Here is a 23,957-nt window from a genome sequence, read left to right as displayed (position 1 = left end):
ACAGTCTATTTGCAAGTTCCGGTTTATTATTATGCGCGTCGCTGTTCGAACTTTCTATTTCGTATCAGACTTTCGAATGCTAATAATTTTACGAACTAAATATGCTGACTCGGTGACCAGTGTTTAAAATTTTACAAATTAAAAATTGTACGTTAATATTCTCTTTTATAATAAATGTGAAAGATCGACAGTTTATTCGCGGTACAATTTATATCAGCGGCGTTTAAAAAACTACAAAATTATTGAACATAGGTGTTGGAAAATAAAGGAGGCTTCTCATAGTCTGCGCGGCGATCATGACAAATGAGGAGACTGCCCACCGATTTGCAGAATCGGTTGTGCCCTCTTCGTTAGGGTTTTGTTTCTCTCGATGCCATCGGCCCCGTTACGATGTCATCGATAGTCTGTTGTTGTTCTGACCACGCAAGCGATGTGACGTTCTTGCTTTCTTCTATGTTCTTTTGTAATACGGAATATAAAATTATCCTATATTTATTTAAATATATAAGTGTTATTTTCAATAATAGGAATCATCGATCGTCAATCGTTTTTGGTCGATGCAGGAAACATTTCCAAAGTTCCTACCCCACCCCTCGCACCTCCGCCGCGTGCGCGCGCATCAAAATCCATTTCATTTACTGTCCACCGCAATGATCGTGGCTAAGAGCTAACAAATTGTCAGCAATAAATTCCACTGAGCCCAAGTGGCCAACCCCGGGGCCGGCTGTCAATGATTCCGCTGCAGGGTCCGGCCAGCGTCGACCCCGTCTAATAAAGCCATGAAACAATCACGCGCGGCAGCAACCCGGATCGTCTCAAGTTCATTTCGCCGGTTCAATAACGATCGAAGGCAGATTTCAATTGTCGGCCGACCATGGCCCGTGACCTCGGTCGGCGGCCGTACACGGAATTCCTGTCCGATACGGGACGAGTCCACCCGATTCACGGGGTCGTGTCCCGCATTCCGCGGCGATCGGTCGAACAATTTCCCCGGGACGATTCGCCGCGGCGCGAGATCTAATTGTCGCAACGGTCGCGGGAATCCGCCGCGGCTAGAGACCGGGCGTGATCGCGATCGTCCGAGTCACGCGCGACCTTGCGCGCGCGCGCACCGGTATGCGGCTCGCGCGCGGAATCGCGGGAAAATCGGGCCCCTCGGCGAGAATCCCCCGTCGCCGCGTTAAGATGCCGCCGTGGATAGGGCGCGGGTTAAACGAGATCATTTTCGTGGCGCGGCGCGCTTCGGCGGAATCATTTAGCCGTAAAAGGATTCCGTGCGTTCGAGGGAGGCGTCGTTCCTGGAAAAATCCCGGTAACGATTCCTATAAAACGCAAATTAGATCGTCGATTTCTGCGGAACCGTTCCGCGGAGATTCTAATCGGTCGGAGTGCAACGAAACGCGAGATAGATGAATCTTATGGGAACGCTGCATGGTGAAAATATTACTCGGACGACGCGTAGAAGGACATAGACCAACGAATAAAATTTTACTCGACGCTATCGAATAAATATCGAATCAATGCCTATCTAAATGCAAATTTATTCGTTCAGAAATTCGAAACAGGAAAGAAAAAATTGATTCAAAGAATAGAACGTAAAATGTTTCTCTTATCGATTTATTTATTTCATATTACGTTTTCGAATTGTTCGAATAATGAATTTCATGGTTTTGTAGCTGTTTGCGTGTCTGCGATCCGATTTTAAGTAACGCAAAAATGAATCGGCACGATGCGCGGCGCTGATCAATTGTTTAAACAGAAAGATAGGTCTTTAGTTAAACCTCGTTGGCCGATAGAGAATCGTTGCCGTTAGAATTGGTACGATTACGGCGAATGGGAACTCGGGGATCATCCGTGCCGACGTCTAGTAAGTAATCGCGACTGCAATTCTCTACCAGTTGCCGCAATTGATCTGTTACTATTGTAACGAGCTCGAACGATGATAACGCCCCGTTGAATCGTGCAACGTCCCATTTTGCAATGGCAAACTGCGGCGCAGAGTATGCGCGTGACAGACGTCGAGTGTGCCCGCGCTTGCCGAAAGCCATTGTAACAGAAATGCCGGATAATTTCATTACGTTGTCTCTTAACCCGACGACGCCGCTGACACAATTTTGACAAACTTCAAATCTGATAAACCTGCGATCCGAACCACGTTCACGCTCGAACAAGGATGTCTTCGGTCCGAAGACTTTATTAATATCTCAAGGCTCGCGTCGTTCTCGCAATTGGTTAGCAAACGTTGACAATAATGTTGCAACAATTTGTACAGTTGGAAGACTGCTCCGATGTTACGTTTTCTGCGTTCCTTTTTTTATTCCTACCGGTCTTAACCTTTTAGGTACGGCAGGATTTTGCGCAAATAAAGTTTGTTCGTAACTAAATTACGATTTTCTCTTAACATATATTTTTTCCGGATATCTATACATAGTACTAATAACATATATTCTTTTCTTAATATATTGTATATACACTTGTATTTCACTTTAATTGTTTGCTTTAATAAATAATAAAACAATTGAGTAAAGCACGAGCCATTCGCGAAAGCCACTATAGTGGCGCGTAGTATCTAAAAGGTATAATAATGTTCTAACTCTGAACTTGCGAATGGCAAGTTCATTATTTTACATTGTAATTTATAATTGTCGAATATGGGCAATGAAGACATTATCTAGGTTTACTCTTCGAGACAAGTATTTTAGTTTAATTGTCTTCGAGATCTTCGCGACGGATCTGCCACGCTGTAGCGCGAATGTCCGAGGTGCGAACGAAATTCGCAAGGAAGAGCGAAAGACAGCAGACGACGGCGAAGTCGGAGAAACACGATGATTAAGATTTGCATCGGACGGCCGATCAGGTAACCGACGCGCGGTATTCCAAGCATGCCCGGCTCGGTGAACTCGTCATCTCCTAACAAACTTGTCGGCACACGTTGGTTGCGCAACCATAAAGCTGCTCTTACGGGGAGCACGCGAGGCGTATTCAGCCCGAGAGACAAGGACACGGTCGCGTCGGCGGGTATCCTTCGGCAAGAGAAGAGAGACCCCCCGAGTACATTGTGTCAGGGGACGGAGCAGATGTAACGCTGTTTAAAAGCCGGGGGGCATATTTCTAGCCGTCGCCGTTCCCACGCTGTTCCCACCACCGCAAGGAAGTTCAAGAATGGACCCCCAACTTCCCCGACTCCGGCTCCCCGACAGTTCCTTTCCCCCCCCCACTTCCGCCCCCTCTTCGTCCTCTTCTGTTTCTTCCCCCCTCTCGTCCCCGCTCGCCGCGCGTAGAACTCGCGTCTTTTTTTTTTCGTCCGAGATGCCCGCGGACCAGGGCGTTTACAGAATCACGGGCGAAGACAAAGAGCCAGGGCAAGAAGGACTCTTCTTCCAACCTCGTCTTCCTCTTCTTCTCGTTCCACCTCTTTTCTCGTTTTCCCCGGGCCGCTGGTTTTTAATGCCGGATGCCTCGCCGGCCAACCAATTCCCGCGAGAATCTTTCATAAAGGCTCTCCGCTCCTCCTGGAATTAACTTCGCGAAAGGTTACCGATCGTCGCGGATCCGCCGCCGGAACTTCTTCTCTGTCCGCGCTGCGACGCAGAGTCCGGAGAAAAAAAAAATTGCCAAGCTTGTGCCGTAATTCTCGAAGAGATAATTTTGCGTTTCAAATGAAACTTCAAATGTTCTGAAATAATGGATAATTATATGGTTTATCGATCAGATGAGCATGCATTTACAGATAAATTCAACCACGATACGGTGGTGTAAATAATTATCGGTTGATTATTATAAAGAATTGTCACACTTTTAGCGATATCTAAGGAAGAATTTAACGAAACAACTGTGGTATTTTGTGGTTTGTTTTTTACATGTCATTAACCATTTAACCCTCTGCACTCGAACGGCGACTCTGCGGCGCCGTTAATATTGTTATAACACGTTCCAAAATTATTTTTATAAATATCATTGAAGCATGGTTTGAACAAATTGGTGGAAGTGTAACTGTTATATGAGTCACGAAACTTAATTTCACGCGCATACAATAAATTTTGTTATATAAAATGGAGGTACTAAAAGCCGGAAAAATTATTTTAGATTTCCAGTTGAAATAGTTTCGAGTGCAAAGGGTTAAAACTTCCATTGAGCCTATAATCACGCACGCAATTAGTAAAAAAAAATGTCGTATTCCACGAGATAATAAAATACGAACGACCTTGAAATATCGTTGAAATCGCTTTAGAATCCACGCAGAATGTTTACATTAAATCTCGTCCCCTAATCGAGACGAGGTAATTTCGCAATATTCACTTCGTATTGGCGCGAATGAGTCAAGTATGTGCGTTAGTCTCGCGGCATCGTTAACCAAAATGGCGGTATCGAGCGTGCCGCGGAAGAAGATAAGGTGGGACCGGGGAAAATTCAGTTTGCAATTGACGGTCTGGAGCAGATAACAGCGCCGCGACGCATCTCGTTGACCCATTTACGGGCGATTCGACCGGAAACCATCAATTTTCTATAGTATCGAACGCATTAATATTCCATTCGGCTCTCGATTCGTCGCTAAATCCTGCGTTTTATCGGTGCCGCTCGACTAAACTCTCGTTTTGTAAAAGACAATCTCTGCGCGAGGAGCACTTTGGCCGCGGATAAGTCTCGAAATTGACGGCGATAAAGGATGGTACGCGTGGGCGTGGTCCGCACGAGGAACGGATAGAATCGCGGTCTCTATGTAAATCGTGCCAGCCAAGCCATCCAATCGAACTCTCTTCCTACTGGAATATAGGAGCTTTCGTCTTCCTCTTGTCCTTCGTTTACCGGGCGCCCGTTCAACTTTTCCTTGGGCGCTACCCGCGCGCGGTCTAACATTCGCGCGTGCTAAAATCTTTCGAAATTACAACGCGAAACTTTGATATCTATTCCGGTCGGCGAGCACGCGGCGAATCTTTATGCATAATGCAAATATTCTGCATCACCGGCGAGAGAAACGTGCCAGATACACGCTCGGATCTTTCTTTCAATCGTTTTAACAGGTTGAAAATAGGGTACATCGGTACGATTCGATCATTTTAATTTGTCCACTGCTTTAACCCTCTTAGTACCGGCCAAAAGTGTCTGTATCTGAGCGAAATGTTTAAAACTCGTTTGACGAAGTTTGATAAAGAGCTGTCAAAGCGAGAGGACGTATATAAATAATAATAGATCCAGATACAGTTAATTGTTATTGTGTTATTAGTTATTGTTAATTGTGAATAAATAAAGATTATACGGGATGCCACGACGGACGTTGAGACCGCGCAACAATATAAACAGATTTATATTAATCCACTGCCATCGTAAACACACGAAACCCGCGATCTGTTCGAGACAGTCCGTGGGGAATCTGTTCCAGTGAGTCAACCGACAAAAAACTGTGCGTCATCGAGCCGGTAAAATGTCTGTTTACCAAAAAAAACTTCTACTTCCGGTGCACGGAAAGGGCACTTACAGCGATGCCTCGCCGACGTCCGGCATGTTGTCACTATCCACGGGGATCCGCGTTGTTTACCGGTCAGTCTAATATTTGCCGGGGACCGATTACCCGATTTGGCAACCCATTAAACCGACCGTCTCGCAAAAAGGAGGACACTTGTGTCTGTGTGTGCGAGAGAAAGATAGATAGATAGATAGGAAGAGAGAGAGAGAGAGAGAGAGAGACGAGAGAAGGTCCAATTTCGGTGTCTGGACAGCGTTTAGCCGTACGAATCGAATCTCGGTCGAACGGAGAGCTCGACGCAGTTTAATCTTTGTTAGATAACGTCGACGTCGGCCGATGCTCCGAAAACGCTTTGCCGGGACTGATTCAATTACGCTCGAAGCGGCGTTGTGGAAGCAACGAGCGCTTAATTAATGAAATCTGTGCCAGCTGCTCCGTTCCACTCTCCCCCTCCCTCTCTCTCTCTCTCTCTCTCTCTTGCGTTTTCGCTCTCTCTTCTCTACAGCTGGAGAAAGAGAGAGAGAAAGAGAAAAAAGAGGGAACACGTGCCTCGTCCGGAAGTATCTCGAGATTCTTTTTAACGAATTATTAGCCCTCGTCGGAGGGCTGTTTCACTGTCAACGGGACCCTGACAGTTACATCCGATTCGCCGCGTGTCGCGATGACAGTCCGCCTCTGGGTAAGAGGCGTATTTACGGTGGTGGCTTGTCAGGGCCATTGTCAAGGTGGCGCCTACCAGTCCTCGTTCTGTTGACAAACACGCGTTCCTTATCTAGTGTACACTTGCCACTGGCTTGTAGACATCGCGGGAACGACAATTACGTTTCGAGTACAGTAGATTCCCTCGGTCCGCTCATTTTCGTTGACGTACCATTTTCTTCACAGTTACTGTGATTAGGAATTTCTCAATTTTTTATAATTCCTCGAAAGAGACAGAACGTTAACCTTTATTCTATGCTTAAATATACGTAAATGCTTAAATATACTTAAATGCTTAAATATACGTAAATGCTTAAATATACGTAAATGCTTAAATATACTTAAATGCTTAAATATACTTAAATGCTTAAATATTAACCCCTTGCCGTGACATTTTCTTTAGAAGTTGCACGATTAGAATTTCTTCGATCGCACTAAATTCTTAGACGAAGAAGGAAATTTTATATTTATCGTGTGCTTATATCTACGTGAATGTTTAAATATTGGTAACGAGAGAATAAAATTTTATTCCCAGTTAAAGGAACGGATGAATATTCATACCTAATAACTTATTACTGGAAATCTTCGTCACGAGTCTGACTCGTTAAAGTACGGCAAGGGGTTAATAACAAGGGATTAGAATTTTATTCTAACTTTAAAGAACCGAATAACATGCTTACTCAATAATTTACTATTATTAATTTCCATCGCGAGTCGGACTCGTCAAAGTACGGCAAAGGGTTAATAACAAGGGATTAGAATTTTATTCTAACTTTAAAGAACCGAATAACATGCTTACTTAATAATTTACTATTATTAATTTCCATCGCGAGTCGGACTCGTCAAAGTGCGGCAAAGGGTTAAGGTAACAGCCTTACAGGGGAACCGCTAAAAAATTGCGAGGCGCACAAAGAATGAAAGTAGCCGCAGTCAGAGATGATTCAGAATCGCGTGGAACGAAGGAAGTCGAATGCTAATTAGTCATTAGCAGAAACGAACTCGCGAGTAAACGACGCCGCGTGCCTTCTGGTTCAAGCGAGCGTAACGCAACTGCCATCCGCGTTCCTCGTCGATGAAGGAACGGTCTCTCCGAGCTCGTTTCGCGAGGCGGCTCCCGACACACAGGATTCCTCTCTCTCCCCTCCCTTTTTTTTTCGCGATTCTCTCGTTTCTCGGGTATCGGCAATTTTCATTTCCCTCGGCACGCTGAGGAGTCGGTCGACGCGAACGGGAGAAATCGCTGCGAAACGACGGCCGATAAATGATCTACGCGAATCAGCTTCTAATAACGTATCCGATGCCGGAGCATCGCGAGCCGTGCAGCAGCGCGCAGCCACTTTGATAAGAGACCAAAGATTACATATCCCATCGGGGGAATGATAAATTGTTTATTAAAACCCGGTGCCCGGCGATCACGGCGGTCCTTGAGATCGGGAAAAATCCGCTCGAACGTATAATCGGGGTAGCCGGGATTAAATTCTTCCTTCGGGATTTTTTCCTCGCCGCGAAACTCGCTTTCGTTCCTCGGTGCCGGCCAGCCTAAAGACCCTGCGTCAGTTCGACTGTACCGTAATTGGATGATAATACTCGGCTGGCCGAGGAAATGTTAATTGTTTCGCGGAGATATTCGATCGCTTTCAGTTAGGTAGCACCGAATCTGTTTTCAGGAACGGTCCGTCGATTATCTTCTCTATTAGAAGCTTTTCTAGGCTACGTAATATTTGATTTTAATACCCCTATCAAAGTCTAGAGACAAAAGTACATAAAGACAATAAAAGAAACAAAAATTGTCTGGTCCTGTTATTAACCCTTAGCACTCGAGTGGCGGCTCTGCGGCGCCATTAAAATTGTTGTAACACCTTCCAAAATTATTTTTATACATATCACCAAACCTTAGATTGAAATATTTGTTGAAAATGTAATTGTTATACGAGCCAGGAGACTCAATTTCATACGTATAGAATGAATTTTGTTATATAAAATAGAAATACTAGAAACCAAAAAAATTATTTTAGATTTATATTTGAAATGTCTTCGAGCGCAAAGGGTTAAAAGTATTAGAGACAAATAAGTGACGTCGTAACTTGCGCGACCCCGATAGGCTGCGCGCGATGTGGTCTAGCGGATGCGAAACGGAAGAGAAGAGGAAGGAGAAAGGAAAAATGCCGGAAGCGTCTCTTAACCCGGTGACTGGTTGTTGTTGCAGGCTTCGTAGCATGTCTTGACGAGTAGGAGGGGCTCTTCAACGGGGTTTTCGGCAGACAAGGGTTCTCCAAAATGGCGGGCGGTCAGCAGCTTCCCGAACAGTACACGGTGCCGCTGCTCGCTAAGGTCTTCCACAGCCTGCCGCACCTCAACGTCTCTCTCCACTCGGTCAACAACACCTTCAATCCACATTCCGAAATCTACCTAGAGGTAAATCGACCACCTGCACGATTTTCAACAAATTCGAACCGTCGCCGTGTCGAAAAAATTCACAGATTTACAGATTCTTTGCTTCATAATCATCGAGATTTTAAAAACACTTTTCACATCCGATCGTATACCTTAGGGGTAGACACGTAGAAAATTCTTGTAACTTGTACCTGACTTATTAAAAATTGTATAAATCGCTTGACAATGAGAACACTGAAACAATTCGTGCATGAAACGTTTAACCAGTTAACTGTTCTCGACGGGCATACTCGTCGCGAAGAAACGGCGACGTTCTGTTTCATCGCGAGTATACTCGTCAGAAACAGGTTACTAACGAAGTGAAGCAAATAAATGAATGTTTACAATAAATCAAGAGATAAGACAGTGATTCCGTTGCAACTGAATTCTATATTTAACAGTCGTGCGTAAAGTTGGTAAAGAGATTTCGAAAGTTAAATTACGCGAAAATTAATCTGTCCATCGCGCGAGAAAAATCGTCGAAGCTGGACGGCGACACGTCGCTGGTAGTGGAAACTGCACCAAGATCTGATCCAAGACTATTCTTTCCGGGCCCGGGCAAGATAAGAACTCGATGATCGACGCGCGAATACGTCCATCGAAGACGGGGGATAAGGTTTCCCGTCGGTGCGCCGGAAATAAATCGCGTGTTGCGCCGGTCCTGCTAACATCGATATCCGGAAGCAATTCCGGCTGGGATCCGTTTTGGCGACGGTACAAAGCGTCCCCGTTGATTTCGAACAAAATGGGGAGGGCCTCTATCGTCTCTGTCCGAGTCCTTGCTCCGTGGAGAAAATTACCGGAAGATTCTTTGGCAAGGCTCCCTCCGCGCGGTGCGATCCGCGCGTCGGAAGGACGCGCCGCGCGCTTCGATACGGGATGAGACGGAACATTGGATGCCGGCGCGCCTGAGACTTGATCCGAGTATCGTCGATTGTTTTCCCAGGGCGATGAGAAGGTTTTATAACCGGGGCGGCGAGCTCGCGACCGAATTCCCTTGTGTCGACTGCAAAGATTTTATTTATTGGACGAATACAATTAATTTTTATGGCATTTACCGCAAATGCATAATGGCTGGTTGTAGCAATTTAAAGTATAGTACGTAGAAGAACAATTTTAATTATTCTGAGATTCATGAAACAGCTTGCAAAAGTATGTCTTTTCGTGAAGATTTAAATTGCCTGAGATTTTCGGAAACTATTTCTATTTCCCGGAATCGTCGTAGACAATTTTTATTTCGCATAAAAATTGCCGTCCAGTAATGAATTAATATATAAATTAATTATAATTAATATATAACGTGTAATTATGATGGCGAACCTGGTAAACCTAATTTTCATTGCGAATCTGACTCAGTGTTACATCGCAATGGGTAAATGAAATTTCGTAATTCATCGGTGTCGATATTTTTCTGAAAAATCGTCTAGCGATCAACGCGTGAAGTAAACAGCGCCAAGTCTCGGCGTTCGAGCAAAAGTATTACATTGAAATGCGGATTGACGTCAGCACGGCCGACAATTAAAAAGCGGATCTTTTTAACCCCCGGCAGCCACGGCAATTAACGGGGTGAAAAAAACCTTCGCTTCGAGAAGGAAGCGAGCACCGGAGAGAGCATTTTTATTCGGCGGCACCGCACGTCGAACGCGCTGGAACACGTTCGCTTTTTTCCCCGTCCGCCCCCCTCCGTCCACTCGTTTTATCGATCAAGATACGCACACGACCACGGGCATGAATCATCTTCCCACCTCACCGAAGGAAGATATCAGCGTTTCACGTGGTCGTATTAAAATTCATCTCGAATAAATTTGGATCTCAACACTTCGACCGCGCGCCGCGTGCACGTGACTTCGGAGGGGAGGCTCCTTTAACGAGCGGCAAACGCTATCGCCTCGTGCTCGCGGATTAAACACTAAAATCGGTTTCGCAGTTTGGTTGCCATGCGACCTCGACGTAATGCCATACAGTTCAAGTAAGATTATTTGCTGGAGCAGACATTGCCTCGCGCCTTGCTTACGGGCATAATTAATATTATAATCATCGAAGAAAAGCATATTACTATATATTATTAGAAAATGAACGAAATAGAAGAATGCATTGTTTTATTGGAATATAAACAAAATGACAGAATAAAGATATCGAACATATCTTATTTCACGAATACGAAGATAATTATATTAAGGTCGCACAGAAATTGTCTACCCAACTGTAACGAAGCTCGACTATTCTATTGCATTCTCCTCGACCGACTGAAATTATTCAAGAATGAATGCGATCGATAAAGAAAACGTTTATTTCGCATAAATATCCGCAGTCCAGCGACGCTGTAAAAAAATATTCGTCGAACCAACGGAGATATGCTTCTCGAGCTTCAATGGGAAATCAGCGAGGAAGACGAATCACAAAGCTCGCGACAACGACTTCCTAGCAAAGGATAAGATTACTGTTATCGCGGCGCAGTCGCGTATGAGTGAGTTATCAAGAATCAGCAAGATCGATAGCAGGGAGTAGAAGGCGGCACCCGTTTGGATCCCGACTTTTTCCCGGCGTGCATCGCGTCACGGTGGCCTGTCCCGAAGAATAAGAAGCCCAGACGGCAAGACGGTTCCCGGCGTGCCCTTCTTCCGGCAGAGTATTCCTGCTTTTCTTGTCCCGGCGAGACGGCTGTCCAAAAGGCAGCGCGCAAAGCTTCTGCATCGGGATGAGGATCATACGGTTCTTGGCGGCTGGAGTGACGACTAGTGGGAGAAAGAGAGAGAGAGAGAGAGAGAGAGAGAGAGAAGGATGGATGACAGAGAAGAAGAGGAAGAGACGGAGATAAGGAACGCAGATGAGAAACAGGAAGGAAAAGGACGCGTAGAAACGCAGCTGGATGCTGCGCGAGTGCACGGGAATCCAAGCTGTGTATAACTGGAAAGCACAATGCCCGGGAAAGCTCAAACAATGCACAAAGGCTTTCGTATAATGTGCCTGGGGCAACGTGTGGGCTTTAACGGGCTCAGGACGTCAGACCGGTAACTAGCGACAGCCTCGAGACCATTCGAGTCTATGTGCAAAATAGTGGCTGAGCGGTGGGGGCAGCGAACACGATAGTTGGCCTGAATATGACCAATTGTTTCGATGATTCGCCCGATCTTATTCGCTTAGATAGGGATGGGTTCGAGACACGGCGAGTCTGGGTACAAAACAGTGGACGAGCAACGGAGTCTGTAAACCATCGTTTCGATAATTCGTCGATCTGCCGTCTTGTTTAGGCAATTGCTGGTAGCGATGGGTACGAAACCCCGGAGAGATGATGAACAAAGACGACAGAACTTAGATAATTAATTTTTTGGGTTATATTATGGTTGTAATCAACATACTTAGAATATAGGTCCTGCTCTATGAACAAAGCAGCTATTGTTAGGATCATTTAAATGAGCACAGTTGCCGACGAACTGCAGATAATCTAAAAATATAGAATTTATCAAAGAAGCTCTAAAATGATAAATAGCCTGTGGATCTATATAGAAAATGAAAATTATCCACTTTAATTGTAACAAACATAGGATAGATACAAATATCTTTCCCCGATGGATAACTGTAATAAGCTGAAAATAATGAAACAGTTTTGCCGTTCATTTAGCTCTTTCAGTCGGAAATGCGTAAAGTCTGTTGTCCAATGATACACGAGAAAGTTTTTGACAAAAGGGACGAATTTAATACAAAATGAAAGTTGCACAAAGGCAAACAATTTCCCACGAACGGGGCCCCGAATCATTTTCTGTAGGCTGGAAAGTCCGAAATGGGTCACTTGAACTAGTTGCACCGTTCCCATTGTTATTGTTAGGAGTTCGTAGCTATTGCTAGCCTCGGAACGGACTTCCCTCCCCCGCTAGCTTCTTGCCCCCTTCTCCACGCCCATCGTGCTTCCCGTAGCTCTCGACGAGAAGCACGATCGCCTCGTGCAACGTCTTTCGTTGCAGATGTCGAGAGCACGAGAGCGACTTATTGGCTACGGAGTCCAGAGAGAAAGAGAGAGAGAGAAAGAGAGATCCATCTCTCCTCCTCGCTCGCTCATTGCTTTCAAGCGATTCGATTGTCGCTCGTTTCGACACGGCACACCAAGAGCCACGGGCAGAGAGCCGTTCACCTTTTTCTCACCGTCTTTTTTTTCCTACACCGGGGCCAACTGCGCAAACGTTCTTCCTCTAATTATCAATCGGACAGGTGCAGAGAGAGAGCCGGCATGTGTTCCGGTCGTGGATGATCGCATCAATATCGTCCAAATTTGCTAGCTTGTTGCCAGCTGCGGGACTTTCGGGTACCCGGAATCTGCAAAAGCATTCTTCGGTTCCCCCCCGAACTAGCGTAATCGGAGCAAAATTGATGCAGATTGCTACCCTCGACGATAATTATGATTTTCATCTTGTATAAAACTACCCCCGATCGTTACTCCTGATGGCAATCTGAAACTCCCAGGGCAAAATTCTATATACATCGTATTATACGTGGACATTAAGAGGGTGTTCCCATTTAAAGTTAATTTTATGCAATTTTTGAAATAAAGATGCTTGGATACTTATAGGCGAAACGTTTTACAGCAATTTTTATGCAATTATGTACACTTCGAAAAAGAAAACATTGTTTTCGTGATATAAACTTTTTTATCTCTTTTTTTATCGCACAACTTGTTTTCATTACATTTGTCACGTTTTATTTCAGACTTCGTGTTCTTTGTAGAGACTGTAAAGATTGAAACTGTGCGTCGAAGCGAACGGCACTGTACACCGTCGTACGAGCTACCGAACGTTGCGCCGAAGGTAGAACTCAAAGCCACGAATAAGTAAACCGATGAGATCCGACTGCGATACACACGGTCTCTGTCACAGAAATAAATATCGTAGTCGGTCAGCGATCGCAGCCTGGACCGGTTTGTGTTTCATCTTACTTGTTTCATATGCATCGAATCGCATGAAATTCAAATTATCGCACTTCCGAGCGCGGAGATCGCGGGCGACGTTTGTTCCCCCCCACCGGGTAACGAGCGCGTTAGGTTCGGCAGCAATCGCAACCCTTGATCGTTGCGGCCGGGTGTCTGTGACGGGTTCCTCTCTTTCGTGTGCCGGTCTCTCGGGCGTTCATATTTCTTATTCCCGCGCTTTCAACCACTTTGAAGAGAACGACTTCCTCCCGCTTTATTCCTCCTTTTACACGCTTCGCCTTTTTTCCGTCACTTACCCTGGCCATCCCCAACCCCCCACTTTCAATGCTGCTTTTTCTGCCTCGCTCGGTCGGTAAATACTCGCTCCCTCCCCTCCTTTTATTCTGTTTAACTTTCTCTCCCTCCGCTTCTCTCTCTCTCTCTCTCTCTCTTTTTCTCTCTTTCCCTCTTTCTCTTCTCCTTCCTTGCTCTACCTTAACGCACGTTACATACAGAATTTTCTCTTCTCCCCCATTCATATTCACAGTCTGTTGATCTTTATTTCTTACTCTGTCTGCATTCGCGTAGTTGCCTACATTTTATTCTGCACACCCTTTCCTCCTCTCTCCTCGCCCCCTCTCCACGCCGCCTCTCCTCCTCCTACTCCTCCTTCTCCGTTCGCCTCCCAACCTTCTTTCATCAACCAGAACCGACTCAGTCGCTTTGGTAGCAATTTAAAAAAGCTTGCGGATAACAAGCCGCCACGGCGACTCGCGAGACTCCACGGTAACCATCTTACCGTTACAGACGATGATCGGGCGATGCGGAAGTTTATGCAGATGCACGGTTTCGCGGTCCAATCGGGCGAACCGACGGTGACGCACGGGTGAAAGAACATTTTTCCGCGGGTACGGAAAATCGTCGCGTTGCCGCGCGAAAAAATTTCGTTCGACACGTTTACGCGGTCACTGTTTTAATCGACTGCTTTTACTCGTTCGTCTAGAATTGTTCTCCTATATATTATACATGGATGTGTGAACGTTCGGAATCGAAAGAGGTCCTTGTTATTTCACTCTTAGGATTCCTCTACAACCCGTTCACTTCAAACGGGACGCTACCAATTCGCAGATTATTGAAAAGTATTCGAAAGCCACGAAGTTGAATATTTTCTGTCATACGTATGGTAATATCTGCCAGAGCTTTCCTAAACGCGCGTAAAAATCTTTCTTACCTTTCGAGTATTTATAAAATCGCTTCTAAAGATCGCTAACGCGAAAAGTGCTCGATTCGTAACTTTTTATTTCGATCGTCGCTGATTCAAGAAAGATACGCAGACTATCGCGAGTAATTGTAAAAGTGTCTCGGGAGATCGCTAACGCTTGAATAATCTCGGCTCCTTGTTGTTCCCGTTTCCTCCGTATCTGAAATTCGCCGGGAACATGTAAACTCTCGTGGCTAACTGTAAAAGTGCTCCGTACCACTCGACACGAGGGGTAGGTATCGCTTCGTAAATTGCTAAATAAAATTACGAGCGGCGAAGTGATTTCGATCGGACGCGGGGCAAGGAGTCGCGCGAAGGCAAGGGGTTGAAAATGGCGCCTGCGATTCGCGCAGCTCTCCTCCGTCGAACGGGAATCGGCGACGTTACGATGGGGGAGGGGGGAGGGGTTGGTTGGTGTGCACAGACCTTTCCCTTGCGCCTGCCGGTAGGGTAGGTACCCCCGGCGAAGTAGGAGCCTCGAGGAAACGCTTGTCTGAGCACCCTCGACGCAACACGAGCCCCGGTAATTGGGTGCCCGGCTATTGTTTCTGCAGCTTGAATATATTTCGCAACGCGAACCCGTTGCGCGCCGCCGCCGTGCCCTCGACTAATTAAATCGTGAGACGCCGTTTTGTCGTATCTTTCGCCTCCTAACCTTCGATCCGACTGGTTTCCGTTCTTCCGTCGTGGTGTTGGCCATCGGTAATCGGCGGCAGTTTCTGCTCCTACGAACGCGAGGTCGAGGAGCCACGTTTCATATCCCTTGTTTCCCGATCCCTTGTGAAAATGTTAGCTCGTTGAAGACGTCATTCAACAGATAGGTCATAGAATAAATATTCGTCGCGTGTCATCGTCGCCTTTCGGCATCCACGTCGAAGAGCTGGTACAACTTCTAAAACGTCTTAACAGATTAAAGGCGGGAGTCGTAGTACTACGATTTATCTCGACTGTAGCTTAACCCTTTCGCTCCGAACGACGGATATATCCGACATCCACGTGGATACTCGCAGAGCCGAACGACGGATATATCCGTCGAGTGGATGCCGCGTATATGCGGCGCTCGGCGCGAAAGGGTTGAAGACGTAAGTGCGAACATCGAAGACTACCGACGCGCACTGCGCAGCGCGTTGCCTCGTTCAGCGGCGCTACTCCCGCAGAACGGACTGCCGTAGCGAAAGGGTTAAAGGCGGGAGTCGTATTAGTACGGTTTGCAACCTCATTGCGCAATCGATGCGCACTACATTTGTATTTAGTATGTTTTGTCGTTTGAAGCGTTACCTAGCATACTTTCGTCAAGATCCCCCGCCTTTAATTTGTTAAGATGTCTCAAAGGCTGGAAGAATAAAAATAGACGAAGCAGACTTCGTTGTCTGTCCTCTAATCACGCTAACATGAACTCGAGCTCGCACCCCGTTAGGTCCCGCAGCGCCGGATCGCTAAACTCTGTGAATCCTCTAATGAAACCGGGCGAAAGAAAATTTCCGAGTCTACCCGAAGCGCGACGTCCGAGTCTTTCTTTTCAGAAGGCGGAGTTTGTCGAACGGAATGAAAAGAGACACTGGTAAGCCGGAGCTTCCTTATTCCGCGCGGTAAATGGGTTTCGCTAGGAATATGAAATTACACGGAGGATCCCACGCAGGAAGCCGTGCGCCGGGATGAAATTTGCAGAAAACCTGAGACATGCAAACCGAATCCGCGTGGCCACACCGAGCGGAAGAGATAAAGCGATAGAGAAGAGATAAGATACAGCGGGGAAACTGGAAAGATGACCGGTCACCGGGCGGAGGAAAGATCTTTTGCCGAGATTACCGTGTGCCGGGGAACTGAAAAGATGAACTCTCGTCTCTTAATTAATTTTGCTAATTGCATTTTTCTGGACCATATAGTATCTCTTGGTTAACCGCGGGAACTACCGCCGGGTCAACAGCGCTCGATTAGCTAATTCCACGCGCTGATTATTTCGATCGATGCGTTGTCCCATTGCTGCAACGGGAACGTACATGTTGCGCTCCGAGAATCAATGCCGCGCGCATCGAAAGAACCGCCCTAATTAAGGGCGGCCGCCGCCGCCGCGCCCGACGAAATTACGCGCACGAAAAATCGGAACGTATATGTCTGCACCCCGGCGAAATTGGAGCGCCGTTTATTATCACGGCCGACAATGTGCTCGCTCCGGCGATGTTTCGAACGGAGCGGCTCGCGGCGAAAACGCGTAATCACGATTTACATTAATTAATTCCTCGCGCACGGGAGTTTATTATTCGAAAACTAATTTACCCGCGTCGACTTGTTCGACTCGCTACCACCACCGCGGCAAACAGCGCCTCGCGGTAAATCATTTTTTATGGGATCGCGCGGTGGCCGGCCCGGCACCGCTTGTAACACGCGTCGTAAAGTTTTTGCGCGCGAAGAGCAATGGAGCCGTGAAAAAAAAAGAAAGAAAAAAACGTTCGTAATCCAAACAGTTTTTTGTCCACAAAATGCGTTTGCATAGAAGCCTTGTAAAGAACGGGAGGACGGTTTCCGAAACATCTGGCCGACTGGATGGAATTCTGATTAGCCTCTCGAGATAAGTCCGCGAGCGGGAACGTGTTCAACACATTTCCTATCGCCGCGCGTTCGCCGGCTGTCTCCTTCTCGGTCGAGACGAATTATCAACCCTTTTGCATTTGCAAGCATTCGAACTGCAAAACTTGGACGCCTCTTCTTACCGGGAATTACAATTTGAAATTCGTGAAATTCAGCCTACGCCTATGCCACGCTCGAGTCTCGAGCGGTTTATTAAGGCTAAACCTATCGTAGCGATGAAAAACGGTCTGTTTCATAATTGAAAATTGTTGTGCTTGCGAAAACTCTTCCACGGAAAATGATCGAGTAAATTACTTTTGCTCAAACGTGCATTATGATAAACTAACCACTTGCTGTACCGTTTAACTCTCTTGCCGTTTAAATTCCAGTTGTTTTCGTTTGTATCAATTTTATCGGAAATTGATCTTTATTGATTGCTTAAACATTAACGACTAGGCTGGAGAATTTTATTTCAACTTGATAGAACGGAGTAACATTCCATCTGGAAATCACCGTCACGAGTCAGATTCGTTAAAGTATGGCGAGGAGTTACGATTCCTTCGAATCGAACGCAATAATTTGAAATCAGATTATTTAATTAGGTTTTTCAATTCGAATGTATTAAAGGATATCTCTGAATAATTTTTAATAGAAACGATCTCCAACGTTCTATGGTTTAATATCTTGTGTTATACAATTTACGTATCGCACATAATTTAATAAATACAACTGCCAGTTTTGTTTTCTATTAAATTGAAACAAAACTCGAATCTTCTATCGTCTATCAAATTTTGATGACGAGAGATTCAAATTTTGTATCGATTTAATAGAAACGTTCGGCAGCCATATTTATCGAATCGTGCACGAAACGTTCGTCACGTGCTCTGACTCGTTATTGCAGTGCAAGAGGTTAACTCGGTAAATTGTATAACACAAAATATCGGAAAAATTAGCATTAAGCAATGGGAGATTGAGAATCGTAACGATTGCACGATTTAGAAAAGATAAACGACTCGGTTGGTGGTGGGGGGGGGGGGGGGGAGCCGGCACGAAAAGTGGCCGGGTTCTCCCCCCTCCATCGTGGAAAAAAAATTCAGTCCTCGAGGGATTAAGAAGTGGCCGAAACTCGAGAACTCGAATCGTGTCTAGACAGGCATTCACTGTTTACGGAACACGCGGGAAAGACGGTCGTTGCACCTACTGCGACGCAAGCTCCGGAATAAATCCGGAAGAGGGCTCGAGATGAAGAGAGAAGACAGAAAGAGGGGCAGGTGGGTAGAGCGGGGGGGGGGGGAGGGGTAGGAGAGGGGGGCAGCAGCAGAGAGGACTCGAACTTTGTGGGACACGCGGGGTAGCGTGTAAAATCGCAAATGGATTCTCTTTTCGAGGCTCGCGAACGCCTGAAAGAGTAAATACGGGCGCGCAGCCCCTCTCTCTCTCTCTTTCTCTCTCTCTCTTTCGCTGTCTCTCTCTGTGCAGCTCGCAGAAAACGCGTTACACTTCTTTTGTCACGGATACGCTCGTCTACCCCCTTCGCCCGCCTTTGCCGCAAAACGGTGCCGAAGATTCTCAGCTATTTTTGCCAATTTTTCTCGCCCGTTTTCCGCGAACCGCAAATTTTCCAAATCCTCGCGCCGTAACGGAGATTCTTTTTGTCCGCGCTTTCCAATTTCTATTTTTCTGATTCTGTCGCGACTAGACTTTCGCAACGAGTTTCTAAAGCGACGCTAAACTTGAACCTGATTAAATTAAAAATTAGTTTATATATATATACATATATAAATATATCGAATTAATTTATAATCGAATTAACCCTTTGCACTCGAAGCGATTTTACCTAAAATTCCAACGTAGTCTATGATTTATAATATTTTCATTTTACACGACTTATTGCACTTTATTCGTATGAAATTGGGTCACGTGACTCGCAGAGCAGTTGCGGTTTTAATAGTTTCTTAAACACAGATAACAATGATGATATACGAATTATTTTGAGGCACGATGAAACAATTTTTAGCGGTGCCTTGGAGTCGCCACTCGAGTGCAAAGGGTTAATAGAGATTGTGGGAAGATAATAACACGTTTTTCCTGATATTTTCTTATTTTTTTTTGCCTATTGTTTAGAACATTTATGGATCGCGTTTGAAGTTAATCGACGCCATTTTCGCGAGCCAAAAATTTTCCCGGTCCCTTCTCACGACGATTAGATATTTAGCGTTTTCCTCCTTGGTCCCCCCAAAGTGGTGGCGAGCTTAGGCGAACCAACAACCCTCTTGGCCGGCGTCGTAAATCAAGTAAAGAGCCGAACCATGTTAGGCCTGGTTCTGAAAGAGCCTTTCATTCGGCTCTCGAGAGTTTTTATGCGGGCTGACCGACCCCTAACGCACCCACTATGATTAATAGGAAAATGTACGCCGTATTAACAAATTTCAAAGAGGAACAGCTGTGTAAAAGATATTGTTACGTATCTGTTCAATGGCATAATCTTTTCAATCCTTTATATCGTAGGAGCGAGAAAAGTCTTCGAACTTAGCGATTTGAAACCAGAAGTTTTTTAATATTTAATTCGCTCCGGTTCGCGTGTGTGATCAATGAAGTGAAATAGAATACGTATACTTCGACGTTGTTGCTTTTTTCAGTGCAAACAGTTTCTGTAGAGATAGTTTAATTTTATCCAAGTTCCTAATCGAAACTGAGAGCATTAAACATAATAACAAATAACTCTGTATCCCTTATATTAAATTCTTTACATTCTCTACATTGAACAAAATATTTTAACAATGGAAATAAGCGACGATATTCTTGCTAGTAGCGAACAAAGTCAAGTCATATTCTAATTAATTTATTAATATAATACCGCTTTCGCGGGCGCTAATTCTAATAATAACGAAAAATGATAAATAAATAATGATATGCATACGAAAATGGCGACATTGGCAAAACGAAGAAAATAAATAAATAAATATAAAACCGTGTAAAATAGAGAATAAGAAATAAATATATACATAGACGCGAGAAATAAAAATAGATAAAAAAAGGAAAATACTATACTATAGTATACTAATATACTATAGTATATTATATACTATACTATACTAATGAAATGTGGGTGGACAGACTATATCAATGAAACACGTTATCTGTTCATCTCACCGCAGATTCATTTTACAAATCGGGTTACAAGAAACAGCTGTAACCCAAACCCGTGCAGCCGCGATAAAAGCAAAAATTACTTCCGCACGCTGGTAAATCCAGCGAGTAACTAATTCCTCGAAAATACGCGAACTTTTGCAGCCAGAAATGAACACTGCAGCTGCACGGTACGGTGCGCAACTCTATTACGAATCCGCGGCGTGTCCATAAAAGTATTCGTCTCGCGGTAAATCCGCGCGGCCGGAGTCTCGCAAAGATGAATCGTCCGGCGGGGGGGCGGTGCTTACATTTATAGATGAAATTCTTGTTTGGCGAAGTTCGTCGTTTGACGTAGTTGTCGCGGCGACGTTCCCCGCGAAGAAAACTTAGGATAAATTCGCGACGGGGGGGGGGGGGGTTAGGCGGGATGGCGACTCCAGCTACTTCCGACCTGTCGGCGAAGTTTTCGACGAAAGTGAGGAACGGATACGCGTGTACTGGGTGTGCCAAACAAACGCAATCAAATAAAGTGGTTTAAGTCAATGTTATTCAGTCCGCGGAGACCAATTCCTTTTCTCGTTGACGAAAATATCGGGTACCCCGACTTTTTTGTGCCATCTAATTTGGAACGGCTGAAAGGGTTACCGGCGAAGTACATCGGAGATCTGAATCGAAAACTGTACGGTTACTGTATAACAAATACAGTAGTAAACAAATTATACTCGTAAACAAATAATACATTATTTTCAAAATAAAAATTGTTCCGTGACAATTCTACGAAACGAAAGGTTGAACGAGAAACTAAATAGTTTCTATTAATAATTTTAACAAGGTGGACGTATCGTAACAATATTATTCGTTTCTTTTGATATCAGCATTTTTAATTCAGCTACCCCGTTTTGCGAAAAGTGGTTGATCGAACAGTGTTACGATACTTTAAAAAGAGAATTAAGAAAACGAAGTGAAAACAAGGTGGGAAGAATTTTAACCCTTTGCACTCGAACTCTAAGGCACCACTAAAATTATTCTATTTCTTTCCAAAATAATGTTTGCAACAATAAGTTTTAGATTTGAAAAATTGTCAGGCAGTAAAACTGTTGGTAGGAGTTACACGAATAAATTTTGTATGCATAAAAATTGATTTTGTTAAATAGAATGGAAATACCACGAGCCAGAAAAATTATTTCAAATTTACAGTTAAAATGGCTCCGAGTGCAAAGGGTTAACCTTTTGCACTCGGCGCTTATAAACATTTATATTATTATATAGTATACGACGTATATGTACATATAATATTGTTATAATAATATTCGATTTATATGAATTCGTAGACATCAAGAAATGGTTGCAAACCGCTAATAAACTTTAACGTTTAGTCATATACTAGAATTACGATGTCCCCTGAGAGGGGACAACCGAGTGCAAAGGGTTGATAAATCGAAGACAGTTACATCGTTGCGATTATGGGAAACAGATTGTAACAGGTTATACAGCAGATTCCGTGAATTTATGCGCTCGTCGGGGTTCGTACTTCGCGTTGACTTCCGTCTCCCATTGTTCGCTTGGGGAGGGGGGCGGATGGGAGGGGAGGGGAGAGACGAAGTGAATATTGAATGTCAAAGCGCCGCTGTGTCTGATTCTTGCCGGAGCACACTGGAACTGTGATTACCGGAGAAGTTCACCGATGTCGCGTAAATAATGAACGGGACGCGAACGCACGCGCTCCTCCGGGTCGATTGATCGAGTTCCACGGGGTTGCACGCGATCCGCCGGTGGTTGACCCTCCGCAGCACGCGCGACACCCGCCGGCTTTCGAGTATCGCCGCGGAAAAAAAAATCAAATTTCCCCGCGGCGGACGAACGAGCGAGACGAAGCTCGGCGCCCGCGAAACGGAATTTACGATTTCTCTGGCGATGGAAATTCCACCGAGAAACAATGGCGCCGAGTGTCGCGAAACTTCGCGTTAGCGTGGCCGGGATGCGCGGAAAGTTCGGTATCCCGTGTTCATTTTCCCGGCCGAGATGCCGCTTCTGCGCTCTGTCTAATTGGCGAATCCGGAGGTCTTCCCGTCGATTCGCATCGTTCGCGGTCATCGGGAACAGTCGATGTGTAACGAAAACCGGGTAAGTTCATTTTTCGGTTCGGTGGAGGTCGTTCGAGTGTCGTATAATTTGTATACGTTGCCAACTGATCGAAGCAAGGATCGCGTTAACCTGTTAGTAACCATTACAGTGGCTTCCGCGGATGTTTCGCGCTTTACTCGATCGTATTAGTAGTTATTAACACGTTCAGTAACGACGATCGATCACTAAAATCGCCGCATAGTTAAAGCAATTTAATTAATCAAAGCGAAACTAGATAGTTAACCCTTTTAGCGCCGAAGAACGATATATCGTTATTGGCTACTCTTGAAAAAATATTGTTTCCCTATTATTTTTATTAAAGAAGAATTTAATTTCTTATTTCCACCTCCCCTCCCTTTTGAATTTGATGATTATTAAATTTTACAAAATTCTTGTAATTTCTTTCCGAAACCTTATCGAACTATATCAAACGAGTTTTGTACATTTCGCTCGGATATATTGGACTCTTTTGCTCGGCACTAAAAGGGTTAATATTTATCATAAGGGGTGATATTAGAACATTCTAGTCTAATCCAATTTGTTCAAATACATTGCAATAAAAATGAATTTCCAAGATTGGTCAGAAATTAGTGTCGCCCACGTTGGGTGACATACGCTCAACGTGTCAAAGTGAGCGATTAAAGTGAAAGTGTATATAAACAATGAGCTAAAAAAAGAATATACATACTAGCTAATACTATATATATAATATAATACTAATAATATACATACTAGCTAAAACTATATGTAGCTGTACCAAAACAATACATATTAAGAAAAATGATATTTTAGTTATGAAAATTTCGTTCGCGAAAAATCTGTGCCTAAGTTGTTATCGTAAAATATATAGTGAATAGTAGTATCGGAAATACTAAAAGCTTGACCTACCGTGTGACCGCTCTGTCAGGTTTAATCGGGAAAAGAATAAAAAAAAAAGGGGCTGTATTTGCCGGAAGACGAGTGACTATAGGGCCGGAAAATTGGGAAAAAAAACAAGTTTCATAGACGCGACTCATGATACGATAATGAATTTTACGCGACGCATGAAACCCAGATTTAGAGCGAACTTTGTTGGCGACGATAAAGCAAAGTTTACGATTTCCATGCGGATACAGTGAAACTTCGATTATCCGGACTAAGTAGGGCGGCGTAAATGCGCGAATAGTAAAACACTTAGCCGCTGTGCCAGATTTCAACTTTATCGATTAGTTTTTGTATTTGAGCTATTCTACATTCATCATTTTCTTTCGCTCTTCTTTTCTGCTTATTTATCTATTGATTTTGTGTTATTCATTAGAAACCATCGCCTATTTTTATTATTATATCGTTGAATTATTATACTGTTTATTTATTTATTTTATTCCGTTTATACAACG

General features: G+C 44.6%; 1 protein-coding gene across 4 annotated transcripts in view; it reads left to right on the top strand.

The window, feature by feature from the left end:
* The window catches only part of Tty (tweety), a 74,856-nt gene that overhangs the window by 40,364 nt on the left and 10,535 nt on the right, over positions 1 to 23,957 (top strand). For all 4 annotated transcript variants that reach the window (XM_078186086.1, XM_078186083.1, XM_078186085.1 and 1 more), the window contains exon 2: positions 8,370 to 8,578. In XM_078186086.1, coding sequence (XP_078042212.1) covers positions 8,441 to 8,578 — 138 coding nt within the window. In that variant the 5' untranslated portion in view covers positions 8,370 to 8,440. The remainder of the gene's footprint in view (positions 1 to 8,369; positions 8,579 to 23,957) is intronic.

This window comes from Augochlora pura, chromosome 7, assembly GCF_028453695.1.
Source record: "Augochlora pura isolate Apur16 chromosome 7, APUR_v2.2.1, whole genome shotgun sequence".
NCBI classification, from domain to species: Eukaryota; Metazoa; Arthropoda; class Insecta; order Hymenoptera; family Halictidae; genus Augochlora; species Augochlora pura.
Note: the sequence above shows the minus strand (reverse complement) of the source record. Positions and strands in the feature narration are given on the sequence as shown.